This window comes from Poromitra crassiceps, assembly GCF_964638095.1.
Source record: "Poromitra crassiceps genome assembly, chromosome: 23".
NCBI lineage: Eukaryota > Metazoa > Chordata > Actinopteri > Beryciformes > Melamphaidae > Poromitra > Poromitra crassiceps.
In genome coordinates, this window is record NC_139639.1 from 8491792 (window position 1) to 8505178 (window position 13387).

At 43.6% G+C, this 13387-nt stretch overlaps 1 protein-coding gene across 1 annotated transcript in view; it reads right to left on the reverse strand.

Moving 5' to 3' along the window:
- LOC310797145 (uncharacterized protein) overlaps positions 1-13387 on the reverse strand; it is an 89229-nt gene that overhangs the window by 25167 nt on the left and 50675 nt on the right. Inside the window, exons 11-13 of the mRNA XM_083659455.1 lie at positions 11599-11805; positions 3759-3932; positions 2564-2737 (exon numbers count right to left, since the gene is read on the reverse strand). Coding sequence (XP_083515581.1) covers positions 2564-2737; positions 3759-3932; positions 11599-11805 — 555 coding nt within the window. The remainder of the gene's footprint in view (positions 1-2563; positions 2738-3758; positions 3933-11598; positions 11806-13387) is intronic.

The window sequence follows — 13387 nt, forward strand, 5'->3', positions numbered from 1 at the left end:
GAGAGGGTCGCACACACAAAACCCAAGTGTGTGGCAGACTACAACAAGTACATGAATGGGGTCGACAGATTGGATCAGAACATTGCATACTATCCGTTTGCCAGGAAGACATCCAGGTGCCTTTGTTCTGTACAAAGCTAAACACCCAGCTAAACACCAGAGAAAGTGTGAAACATTGCTGGATTTCATCCTGAGTGTTGTCGGTGCATGGACCAGACCTGTGGTGGGGGGTGGCGGGGAGGAGGTGGGGGCTGGCGGGGAGGAGGTGGGGGCTGGCGGGGAGGAGGTGGGGGGTGGCGGGGAGGAGGTGGGGGCTGGCTGGGAGGAGGTGGGGGCTGGCGGGGAGGAGGTGGGGGTTGGCGGGGAGGAGGTGGGGGGTGGCGGGGAGGAGGTGGGGGCAGGGGGCAGTGACCAACCTGCAACCATGCCCCGGCGACCATACCTGGACCCTCAATGCAGGCTGGAGGTCAATCTAGCGGGCCATGTAATGGTCCTCATACCAGCCACACCCAAAAAAGATGCCCCAACGAGGAGGTGTAGCATGTGTGCAAAGAAAAATCTTAGAAGAGAGACACGCTACATGTGTGTCAAATGTGGGGTCTCATTACACAGGGGTAGCTGCTATGAGGAGTACCACTCAGACAAGAACCTTGCTCAGCGGCGCTGGCGCTGAGTAGGCATGGGTCGTAAAAAAAAAAAACCTGCCAGGGATTGTTTTTGCTCTTTGTTTGATTGTTTGCTAGCTAGCAGGAATACATAAAAAGTACCTGCCGATTTTCATGTAACTTTGTGGATGGGTGTAACATGGGCCAAGGAAGTACCCATTACATTTTGGAGCGGTTCTGGATTCGGTGTACGAGCCCAAACCGGTTTGATCACAAACCGAAAAAACCAATAAAAAAAAAAAACATGTAAAAAAAAAAAAAAGCTGAGTGACCTGTGGTCTGCTGTTGTTTTGTATTTATTTTGACATTTATTTATTTTATTATGGTATTATTCCTCCATTATTGAAAACAACTATTGTTCAGATGTCTGATGTCTCACTGATGGCAAAAATAAATGGTTAAAGTGACTTTTCTGCCTGTTTGATTGAATTTCACAAAACTGCGATTATCTCAGCTTTCTGCCTCAGACCCTGAAACCATGCTGTACTCAACGGCTAATATCTACATAACTACTAACTCTACAAACTAACTCTTTTAGACAGAGAAAGTACACATTCTATTAGTACTTTTGAGATTGTATGTTCACCAAGTCCAAGCAGAAAAGAATCCTCTGCTCTTGTAAAATGAGCCAGAATCCTCAAAAAACGGCCTGGCACAAGCTACCTAGAGCATTGAAAAAAGGGCTGGCACTCAATGTGTTAAAAGTCAATGGTTAAAAAAAAAAAAAAAAAAAAAAAAACATAGCGCTCGCTATCACTTCCGGCCCCTGGCGGTCGGAACCGCTATATCAATCACATTACACATGAAGTCAGAAGCCCTCGCCACGTGAGAAATATGGATGTCGACAAGTTAATTGAAGAGGTGTCACCTTTTCCATTAAAAGTGGAACAAAAGGCAATTTTAAAAGCATTGGTATACCGCAAAAATGTATTTGCTGTCCTGCCAACTGGATATTGGAAAAGTGCGTGCTTTGGTCTTTTTGGAAATTTAATGGACAAGGTAATAAGCCTGATTTTTACTACTATTTCCCTACTGATGATTACTTTGAAGTACTACTTGAATAATATTGTTGTAAAGTAACTAAACTCTACAATCTGTCATGACTTTGCCAATGTTTTTAATGTCATGTGTTTCTATTAATGTTTTTTTTAAATATTGTGGGGCCGGTAGTACATGTCTCCAATTCAGCTATAAAAAAAAAAGTAACATACAGCCAGCCATGTGATTATTACAGTAATTTTGTTAATAGCTTCCCCTATTTTCCGGTGCCTACTTTCCATTGTTTATCTTTCAGCTATAATTTAGCTATAAAAAAAAAGTAACATACAGCCAGCCATGTGATTATTACAGTAATTTTGTTAATAGCTTCCCCTATTTTCCGGTGCCATGGCACTAGTCCGATACCTCACGAGTCCGACACCTCACGAGTCAGAAAAAAGAGGCATTGGACAGATCTTACAAAAAACTACAAAAGACTACAAAAGTGCCACTTCCGGCCGCCAGGGGCCGGAAGTGATAGCGAGCGCTATGGTTGCTTTGCGCACCACCCATGACAGCAGCGCAGAAGAAGACGAGTGTTTGTAGCTGATTCATTTTGAAGAAATGACACCCGGGTTTCAGTGAGGGATTAAACATGTTTATTAGTGACGGTATTGTTTCTACATCATGCGCCCAGGTTCACACAACCCTTTTCGGTCCGTAAGTACATTTGAAATTTAATTTGCGAAACTTTATCGAGTAGTTTGAAAAATTTAGCAGACGGAGCGACCTGTGGTGGCTACATCGGCGGTGTACTAACAAGGGACTGCGTAGTAGCGTAAGCTATGTTAGCAGTTCCGAAAGGGGCAAATGCGAAACATAATTTAGATGGTCTGTTGAACAGTAACAGTGATCCTGACCTGAGAGTCTTCAGTCTACAGTGAGGACTCCGCAGTCCAGCTGAGAGCAGCTTCACACCTGCATCTTGTAAGTCGTTGTTATTCAGGTCCAGCTCTGTCAGACTAGAGGACTGGGAGCTGAGAACTGAGGCCAGAGCTTCACAGCTTTTCTCTGACAGCTGGCAGACACTCAGCCTGAAGGACAAGAAGACATGTGGAAATGTTATTCTGTTATATTTAATGTCAGCGTTGTATTATTTCTACTGGCAGACTGTATTAATGAGGTTAACTGACCCTTATATTTAAAGCCCCCCTCCAGTCAGTTTTTCCTACCTGTATAACTGTTTGTGTTCTATGAAAATGCTGTATAAACACATGTCATCATTTGTGCCAAAGAACTTAAATTGATAAGAACCGAATGTTAATAACTTGTTCTACTCATTATGCTAATGCAGCATATGACTGCAGCGCTGTTCTGTCTTTGTCTGTTCTGTCTTTGCTCAACTCTTTGTCTGCGCCCAGAATGGAAATACCAGAAACGGTTATGCTGCCATGACAGTCTCTGAAAAACTTTAGTTTAGAGCCACAATATTGTTATAACATCAACGACTAGACAACAGATATCAAAGCTGGTGGGCTTTATGGAAAGAGAGTGACTCAAACTGGTTAACAGGTCATTCACTGGCATTTTATGCCCACATAACTAACATAGCTAACAGCTAGCTACCGCCAGAGGCTAATGCTAGCTATTTACTGTATACTGTACTGTATTATCTGTCTATCATGTGTCAGTCATCAGACCACTATAATGATAGAATGATATAATAACTGATGACATGATAAGATATATGATATGAAATGCTATTATAATAAATAAATACATTAGCTAACAGTGTGGCTAATTAACAGACCAAGGGCCCTATCTTCCCAAAAGCGGTAATTTAGCGTTTGCGCTCGTTTAACGCCATGCGCAATGCAAATTGGGGGCGGGCACAAGCGCATGCCTGTTATAATTGTACTGGGCATAGGCGTGCCACATGCCGCAGGCGATTCAGCGCTAAAATGTGGGCATAGATGGCATTATCCTATCGTCAGTAGTAAACCTGTAAACCTGCAGAGCAACCTTTGCAGATTCAGGAATCCTGTTTTGAGAGAACAGACCATAATTTGGAGAAATGTGTCAAATCAGCTGAGAAAAACCGTAAACTGATTTTACCTGAGAATCTCCAGTCTGAAGTCTGGACTCTCTAGTCCAGCAGAGATCAGTTTCACTCCCGAATCTTGTAAGTTGTTGTTACTCAGGTCCAGCTCTCTCAGACGCGATGGGGTGCACTTCAAAGCTGAGACCAGGGCTTCACAGTACACCTCTGACAAGTTGCACCCCCCCAATCTGAATAAAGAATAAAACAAATAGCTACAGGTATAAGATAAAATATCCCTGAAAGCTTTCAACAATCCAGTGTTTCATAATCCATTGGACTTCAGCATGTTGTCAGTGTGGATCAGCAGCATGTCAGCCTTTCCATCTGAAAACAGACTGGCTGTCACAAGGTTCAGTTAAGTTTCAGAATCCAATGTTATATGGACAATATTTTCAGATGGCAGTTTCTCTGGAAATAATTGTGGTAAAAAGCAGAATTTGAGTTGGATGGAGAACTTGATCCTGACTTAACAATAACTTGATCCTAAATTAACCTCAACCTGTCCCTAAATTAACCCTTGCTAGGCTGGAGGTAGACATTTGTTTAACAAGCTACACAAACTAACATTTTGGGTCTGACTAGCACCGTAACACTTAAAGCCCCCTCCAGTCAGCTTTTCATACCTGTACACCATTGATGTTCTATGAAAACATACAGTGCGTGCTGTGATAACACACGTCATCATTTGAGCCAAAGATCATATATTGATAAGAACCGAAGGCTTATACCTTGTTCTACTGCAACATCATGGCTGTAGCGCTCTTGTCCATAAAGGATAAGAGCATCGCTCGTGCCTTCAATATACGATCTTTGTCTCCCTTCCAGGCAGTAGACCGGAAACAGTATTGCTGCCTCTACCTCTGCAAAATGTCCGTCCAGAGGCCACAATATTGTTATAAATATCAACAACCAGCCAATATATAGCAAAGCTGGTGGGCTTTATGGAAAGAGTGTGACTCAAACTGCTTGACAGTTATATCAAACTGGTCATTCAGTGGCATTTTACTGCCATGTAACTAACATAACTCACAAGCTAACAGCTAGCTAATGTCAAAGGTTAACGCCAGCTATTCACTGTAACTCATACAGTAATTATTATTATCTGAATATCATATGTCAGTCATCAGACAACCATAATGTCTGACATCATCACCTGTTTTTACCAACAGCTTATTTTTAGGACTTTGAGCCCAGAATAAGGTTATATGTCAACCAAATAGACTTGCGAACACTGTGGCTCATTAAGAGAGCAGGTAAAACCACAGCTACACATGAAATATCTTAAAGATGACAAAATACACTGGAGGGGGGCTTTAAACTTAAAGATCATCACTGACCCATCTCACCTTGGCCATGATCTGTCTAAACTCCTTCCCTCTCGCAGTAGTCAGGTTCCCAATGTTCTGATTTCAACCTTCGTTCAAAATTTTTGGAGAGTTTGTAAACTATACATTTTTGGAAAGCTTAGAGTGTGACGAAACCCAAAACCAATGTTGCCATTTTTTTCAAAGTCTCTATGGTCGCCATCTTGGCCTTTCAAAATGGCGACCACCGAAATTAAACGCCTGCACTGGAAACCCCTATAGGGCCCAGCAATGTTATTTCCTATAATCTTTTATGACTGAAATGTCATCTATAGGCCTAGTGGATGAAATTAAAAGTGGTTTCTAAAAGTTGCATCTTGAGCAATTTGAGTAATTAGCATAATGAGCTAATTAATCGCCAAATCGCTAAAATTTTGCTTCAAGTTAACCTAGAAAGGCGATCTAAGAGTCCAAGTCCATGTTTGTCATCTCCAGAAATGCATCTATTACCATAGTGCAGACATGCAACATTTCCTAATTTGCATGATTTGCATAAGGTATGTAAAATAAAAATTAGGTCACAATTAGGAAATGGCTAGATCTTTCACTTTTAGTCATCTTAGAATGATGATCTTTCTTTGATATTGGGTCACCATATACTGATACGCTTGGACAAGACTGCCACGGTGGCGTATATCAATCGCCAGGGCAGTGTCCGGTCGCAGGCCTTGAACGAACTAGCGACGGACATCCACGAGTGGGCTCGTGTTCACCTGCTATCCCTGTCGGCGGCCCACATTCGGGGCCACCTCAACCTGGGCGCAGACTTGTTGTCGCGGGGCAACCTGCACAACTCGGAATGGGTTCTCCACCCACAGGTGGTGGAACAAATTTGGGCCAAGTTCGGTCGAGCCGGCGTCGATCTCTACGCATCGCGGCACGCACACCATTGCCCCCAGTGGTTCTCTGTCCTCGGGGACGACCCACCGTTGGGCCACTGCCGCACGTCTGGCCGGGGGAGGCCCTCTACACGTTCCCCCCAATCCCCCTGATCCCACAGGGTGATGCAGCAGGGCCTGCAGCTCATTCTGGTATCCCCACATTGGCCGTCGCAGATCTGGTTCGTGGACCTGATTGCTCTGACGCAGGAGGCTCCGTGGCTCTTGCCACGTCGAGTGGACCTACTGTCGCAGGCGGGCGGGGAGATTCTGCACCCTTCCCCACACAAGTGGAAGTTGGCAGCTTGGTTCCTGAAGGGGAACGGTTGTTAGCCCAGGGCCTACCGATGAACGTGGTACAGACCATACAGAGCGCTAGACCTAGCTCCACTCGTGCACAGTATACTCACAAGTGGCAGTCCTTCGCGCGCTGGTGTGCGGAAAAGGACCTGGATCCAGTGTATTATGGCATACAGTGCATTCTCTGCTTCCTCCAAGGCCTGTACGAAGCGGGCCAGTCGCCACAGTCCCTCAAAGTATACTTGGCCGCAATCTCTGCCTGCCACATGGAGACTGAGGGCAAGACAGTGGGAAGCCTGTCTTTGGTTTCTCGCTTTATGAAGGGCGTCCCCAAGCTTCGCCCCCATACGAGGAGCGTCTTCCCTAAATGGGACTTGGTTATGGTGTTGGAGGGTCTCTCGGGACCTCCCTTCGAACCGATTGACACAATCAGTCTGAAACACCTTTCGCTGAAGACGGCATTGCTGCTAGCTTTGTCTTCCGGCAAAGAGAGTTGGTGACTTGATTGCCCTGTCGGTGCAACAGTCATGCATGGTGTTCTCTGATGATGAGCGCAGGGTCACGCTTCGCCCCAACCCCGCTTACCAGCCCAAGAACATTAGGGCCGGGTTCAGGTCTATGACCATAGATCTGGTAGCGTTTAACCCTCCTTACTCGGATCCAATGGAGGAGAGGAGACTCCAGGCGCTTTGCCCCGTACGGGCGCTTCTAGCCTATGTGAATATGACGCGCACATTGCGCACTTCTAACCAGCTCTTGGTATGCCATGGAGCTCAGGCTTTAGGTAAGCCTCTGTAAGGAGCGCTTGTCGCATTGGATAGTTGAGGCCACTAACCTACTCTGCCGTTGGGAAGATTCCACCGGAGGGCATTAAAGCTCACTCTATGCGGGGTGTTGCTTCATCTTGGGCGCGATTGCGCGGTGTATCGGTAGAGGACATGTGTGCTGCGGCATCATGGTCAACCCATGACACCTTCGTGAGGTATTATAGCTTGGACGTGGTAGGCACAACGTTTGCTCACACCATCTTATCTTCTTCCCGTGCGCTATGCCATGACGGCCCTTTTTCGTCCGAAGGTCGCACCGCGGTGCTTCGTTGCAGCAAGGACGGTTGTAGGTAGCATTAGTGAGAGCTCGAGCTGAAGCGAAGTAAAACGTAGGGGTTGTGCAACAACCCAGGTTTTACGAGTGAAAGCGAGAGCTCTCACTATCCAGCCTTGCTGTCCGGGTATATACTTGGCTCAATGTTGAATGCTTGGAGTGGGGTTCCCTGTCTGGCGGGCCGCTACAAAATGGCTGACGTCGCATTCAATCACAGACAGGGTTCGGCCAGGTGATGCCTTCAGGAGCGGCTGCGGTGTTCCACGTCACCGCCACGTCACCTGGGTGGTTCGAAAGGTTAACTTTTATGGAATAAAAGGTAAGAGCATTCAAGTCTGTGCACTATGCGTGCTAAAGTACGGAAGCTTTCAGATGACTCCAGAGTAACGGAGGAACAACAGAAATGCTTGGCTAGATTTGTGTGTGCTGCCTACTGCCCAAAAGGGATAAACATTAAGAAACATTCCAGAGCTGCATTGGCACATGTGCTGCAAGTATATGGCAGAGAGTTAAAGGCTACCACCTACAGAGGGTGCCTTGAAAAAGCACATTGATAGGGTACATGTGCAAGCTCATGTTTGGGGACAGGCAAGCGTTGAGCAGCAAGTACCTTTAAATCCTCTCAAAAATGGCTATTCAAGGCTGATAAAGGCCAGTTAAGACCCACTACCACTGATGTACTACCAGCTCCTGAGTCCAACATTGAAATGCTGAGATGCCACTGCAAAGGAGATTGTTCAACACAAAGATGCTCCTGTAGGAAGAGAAACTTACAATGCACTGACCTTTGCCTTTGCAGTACACAATGTGAGAACGATGAGGACTCAAGATCTGAAAACCGGGATTCAGATGGCAGTGATGCTGAAGATCTTGAATTAGATGGGTTTTTAACTAACAGAAGTTAGTTATAATTGCAAATGATGAATTTCAATATGCCTTGACGTACAGAGATCTTTGTTACAATCCATTGTTATGGATGCTTGAATTCAAATTATAAATATATTTACTTTATATTATATCCAATTGATTTTCCTTCCCTTTTTCCTTAAAGTGTTTTGAACATTTGTCGTTTTTAAAATCCAAAATGGAATTGACTAAAGCCAAAATATAGATGTCCATTTCAGCCTAATCATATAATTTATGCTAATTATGCTAATGAACAAAGGTTGCATGATTTAGTTATGGCAAGACATTAATTTCTAGACATCAAAACATAGACTTAGACTCTAAGATAATCGTTCTAAGTTGCCCAAAACAGAATATTTCCTGATTACCTTTTTTTAACCAAATTTATACTTATTATGCTAATTAGGAAAGGTTGCATGACTGCACTATGGTAATAGATGAATTCCTGCACATAACAAACATGGAGTTATACTCTTAGATCATCTTTCTAAGTTAACTGGAAGCAAAGTTATAGCCATTTTCCAGTTTCGGCAATTAATTGGCTCATTATGCGAATTACTCAAATTTCTCAACATGCAACTCTTAGCAACCAAGTTCAATTTCATCCACTAGGCCTATAGATGACATTCCATTCATAAAAGCTCATAGGAAACTACATTGCTGGGTCATATAGGGATTTCCAGTGCAGGTGTTTAATTTTGGTGGTCGCCATTTTGAAAGGCCAAGATGGCCACCATAGTGACTTTGAAAAAAATGGCAACATTGGTTTTGGGTTTCGTCACACTCTAAGCTTTCCAAAAATGTATAGTTTACAAACTCTCCAAAAATGTTGAACGAAAATACATAAGGACCTGGACTACAGGCGCTACAGAGCACTACACGCCAAAACTACCAGACACAAAAACAGCTTCTACCCACAGGCCATTACACTTAAAGTCGAGCTGAACCCAAGAATGACTTTTATTTTATTTTAGTTAAAATACCTGGGTATGCAGTGCACCTATTTAATAATGTATGCAAAACAAATCACAACAATCTAATTTTAGTTTTTCCCACTTTTTCACATCAAAAGTTCATTTTTCAAGATTTCATTGATAACAGTAATTTACAGTTTGCTTACGTCACCTAGTACTATCAAATTTCTACCCCATTTCAACCAATTATTTCACGACATGCAGCTGTCAATCAAATCTTCATTTCAGGATAATTTTCTCTTCCAAATGAAGGGAAAAATGGCACCTAGTGAATGTCATCTGGCAGAGTATAGGCTATCGTTCCTCAGTCCTCAGTTTTCATGTGATGACTGACAGCTAGTTTGAGTGATGCCTGACAGCTAGTCTGCAGGAGGATCAACAACGTTTTTGTGTGAGACGTGAGGAGTGATGCCTGACAGCTAGTTTGAGTGATAAGTGAGGCAGGAGGAATGACAACGTTTTTGTGTGAGACGTGAGGAGTGATGCCTGACAGCTAGTTTGAGTGATAAGTGAGGCAGGAGGAATGACAACGTTTTCGTGTGAGATGTGAGGAGTGATGACTGAGGAATGAGGACTGATGATTGACGAGTGACGCCGTATTGTGCGATGACTGATGCGTGAGGAGTGAAACAGTAATGCAGGAAGAATGACAGCGTTTTCATGTGAGAACTGAAGGTGTTTCAGAGCACTCGACATGGTTTACTATAGGAGACATGACAACTGACAACGCTTAGACTGAGGAACGATAGCCTATACTCTGACGGACGAGGATGCCCTAAAATGGTTGCTGTACAGGGGTCGTCTCTCGGAGATTCCAGGCGGGCGGGCAGCACCTATGGATCGGATTGTCCACTCGCTCCGCACGAAGCAGCTGGCTCCCTGGTACTCTGCGGATCCCACTTGCGTAGCATGACAACAGGCTGAATCCCATTCGATTTGGGGGTGGAACACGCCAGGATTGGCCAATGCCAAAGCCAGTCCTCAGAATTGTCAAATCAAATCATCGACACGTATATGGTCCGCCTCTCAATTCGTTTTCAGTGTCCGACGCTCGCGCTGGTGCATTCCGTTCCGGTTCACTTCGACTTTAACACTTAAATCAGCCACTTGAACACTTAGTTTACGCTTACTGTGAAATAACTTACTGTTACTGTCTTAAATTACTGTGCACACATTCATGATCTAAGCTCTTCTGTAGCTGTTCCCCCTTTGGCAGGCAAATGAAACGTATATAGAGATTGTTCATTATGGCAGATGTGACTTCACGCACACGGTAGCCCACAGTAGACAGTCCAACACCAAACACGCAGCTATACTATCTATACTATCTATACTATCTATACTCGCTCGGTGTGGCATACCACCAAAGCACAACGGCCAGTCTCAAATGTGCTTCTAGTGGTTTTCGCCATCATGTAATGTTGCGTGTTAGTGCAGGTTCCACCAGACTCAGCACATACTCGAACGTAGACCAGGACATGCAAAATTTACACTTCCATTCCACCTCATCAAAGTTCTTAAGTGCATCTTCCCAGAATAACTGTCCGCCTGGTCTCCCTCGCTTCCACATTGCTCTCTCACGCTGGAGGGCAGGTAACACGAACACTGAAGCAACCTTTCTCTGGTGGGATCTTTGTGCACGACGTATCACTGCTTCGTATCTTCTTCTGCTTACACGTATATATATACCTTTCCAGTTTCTTCATAGTTTTTCCGCGTTGCCGAGTACGTGTGAGGAAATATTTTAGAAGCACAACAAACAACACAACCACGGACGTCGCCATCTTTGCTGTATCTTTCCACTTCATGGCTGCCACTGCCACATGCTTTCCGCAGCACCATTTCCGCAGGCCCCCCCCCCCCCCCGTCCTCTTTGCTCGGCCGTGCACCACCCTTCTGCCAAACTGCACAATATCATTCAACTGCAGCGCCGGAGCTTCTCCCCATGTTTAGAAAGAGATTAACTGATTTATAGAGTCATGTCTACCAAGGGAACTGCTGGGAATAGCCGGACCTGATTTACGGTTTTGGTTTTAATCCAGAGTTCATGTTTAGAAGTGGCTACAGACAGACAGACACTCCTGGAATAATTAGCGATGACATCACTGATGATATTTTGACATACCCGGTAATTGTGATGTCATCAGTGAATGTCAGTGATGCAGATTAGAGCAATTGTGCGCAGACATACAGACATACAGACATACAGACATACATACAGTACATACATACAGACAGTCCTTCGGGGCTTGAACCCCTAATAATAATAAAGCAGAGTAAAAACAATCAGTTAATATTCATATCAGCACATTATTAAATATGATGTCTGACCTGAGAGTCTCCAGTTTGCAGTGTGGACTCTCTAGTCCAGCAGAGATCAGCTTCAATCCTGAATGCAGCTTCCATCCTGTACGCAGACTTCCCTCCAGAGTCAGGTTGCTGTGACTCAGGTCCAGCTCTGTCAGATGGGAGGGGTTGGTCTTCAGAGCTGAGGCCACGACTTCACAGTCAGTCTCTGACAAGTTGCAACTCCTCAATCTGAATAAAGAATAAATGAGGAGTTGGACTTCAAGCAAGCAACTTATAAAGCAATTACGACAACGACTACTACTACTACTACTAATGATAATTGCAATAATTGGGGCAGTTCAGTTCAAATTCTGGTAAAACCTGACACCATTAGACACAGACTTTGTTTGTGTTTAGCTAATTTTATGGTTTAGTATTCTGCTATTTCTGACATAAGCTGAAGGCAGGAGAAGACGAGGGGGATCTTTCATAGATATTATTACTTCAATAAAGAGTTGAACTAGACTAAAGAATGAAACTAAAAAAACAACAGACCTGTTAGATCAGTAACGGAATGTGAAACTGAACCTGGAACAGTAATGCCTTTACTCTGTTACAGGAAAAAGTATTGTGATTACAGTGACACATTACTTTGTAACATGTTAAGCACAACACGGTGTACCACTGCTATGTAGAACAACAGTTAATATTCTCTTTGTTTGAGGAACTATAGATCTTTACTATAATTATGATGGTGTCAGGTATAAAGTACTTGTTCTTTCTCTTGGTTTATTTGGCATTCAAATGAAGTATATAAAGTTGTCAATAGTAGGGGTGTCACAATATATCGTCCCACGAAATTTCGCGATAGTAAAACGTCACGATATGTATCGTTGAGATGAAATCTCATATCGTGAAAAAAAAAAAAAGTTTTTTTTTTTTTTTTTTTTTCAAAAGTAGACAAAGAAACGTCTTTGTTTGTTGAAGTTCAATGTGTGGAAAGTAGTTCAGTTGAACAAGTCTCTGAAGAGACACATGAGAAGTTATACAGGAGAGAAACCATTCAATTGAGTTTCTGGCAAAACTGTTTACTTGACAGGAAAAACTGAAGATGCATAAAAAATAGACTAAGAAAAGTCTTGTTGTTTGAGTTTGAAGAAAAACTGAAGATGCATAATGAGAATTTATACTGCTGAGAAACCTTTTAGTTCAAAGTAAATCTAAGTGACGGTGTAACTCATTCTATTTCAAGATAAGCCTTATCTCCAATCTCATGTTTTTTCTAGTTGTTATTGTAATAACAATTTCCCACAACAGCATGTTTTGTATTTGTGCATTTCAAATAAAATACTACTTTTCCAGTCATATATTGTCATTATTCAAGTTTAAAAAAATATTGTTAAAATCGTATCGTATCGTATCGTTATCGTGAACCCAGTATCGTGATACGTATCGTATCGTGAACTGAGTGTATCGTGACACCCCTAGTCAATAGTATCGGTAATAATGAAAAATAAAAACATACTACAGAATTTCCCCTCCCTATCATTGGTGGGTACAGTATGTTACTTCAACAAGCTAAAAGCGTTGTGATAGGCTGATGACTAGAGCAAAGGGTAATCTGCTGTGTTGTGATAGGCTGATGACTAGAGCAGGGGTAATCTGCTGTGTTGTGATAGGCTGATGACTAGAGCAGGGGTAATCTGCTGTGTTGTGATAGGCTGATGACTAGAGCAGTGGTTCTCAACCTGGGGGTCGGGACCCCCCAGGGGTCGCGAGATTATTTTGGGGGGGGGGGGGGGGGGGGGGGGTAGCTGGATAATTGTCAAAA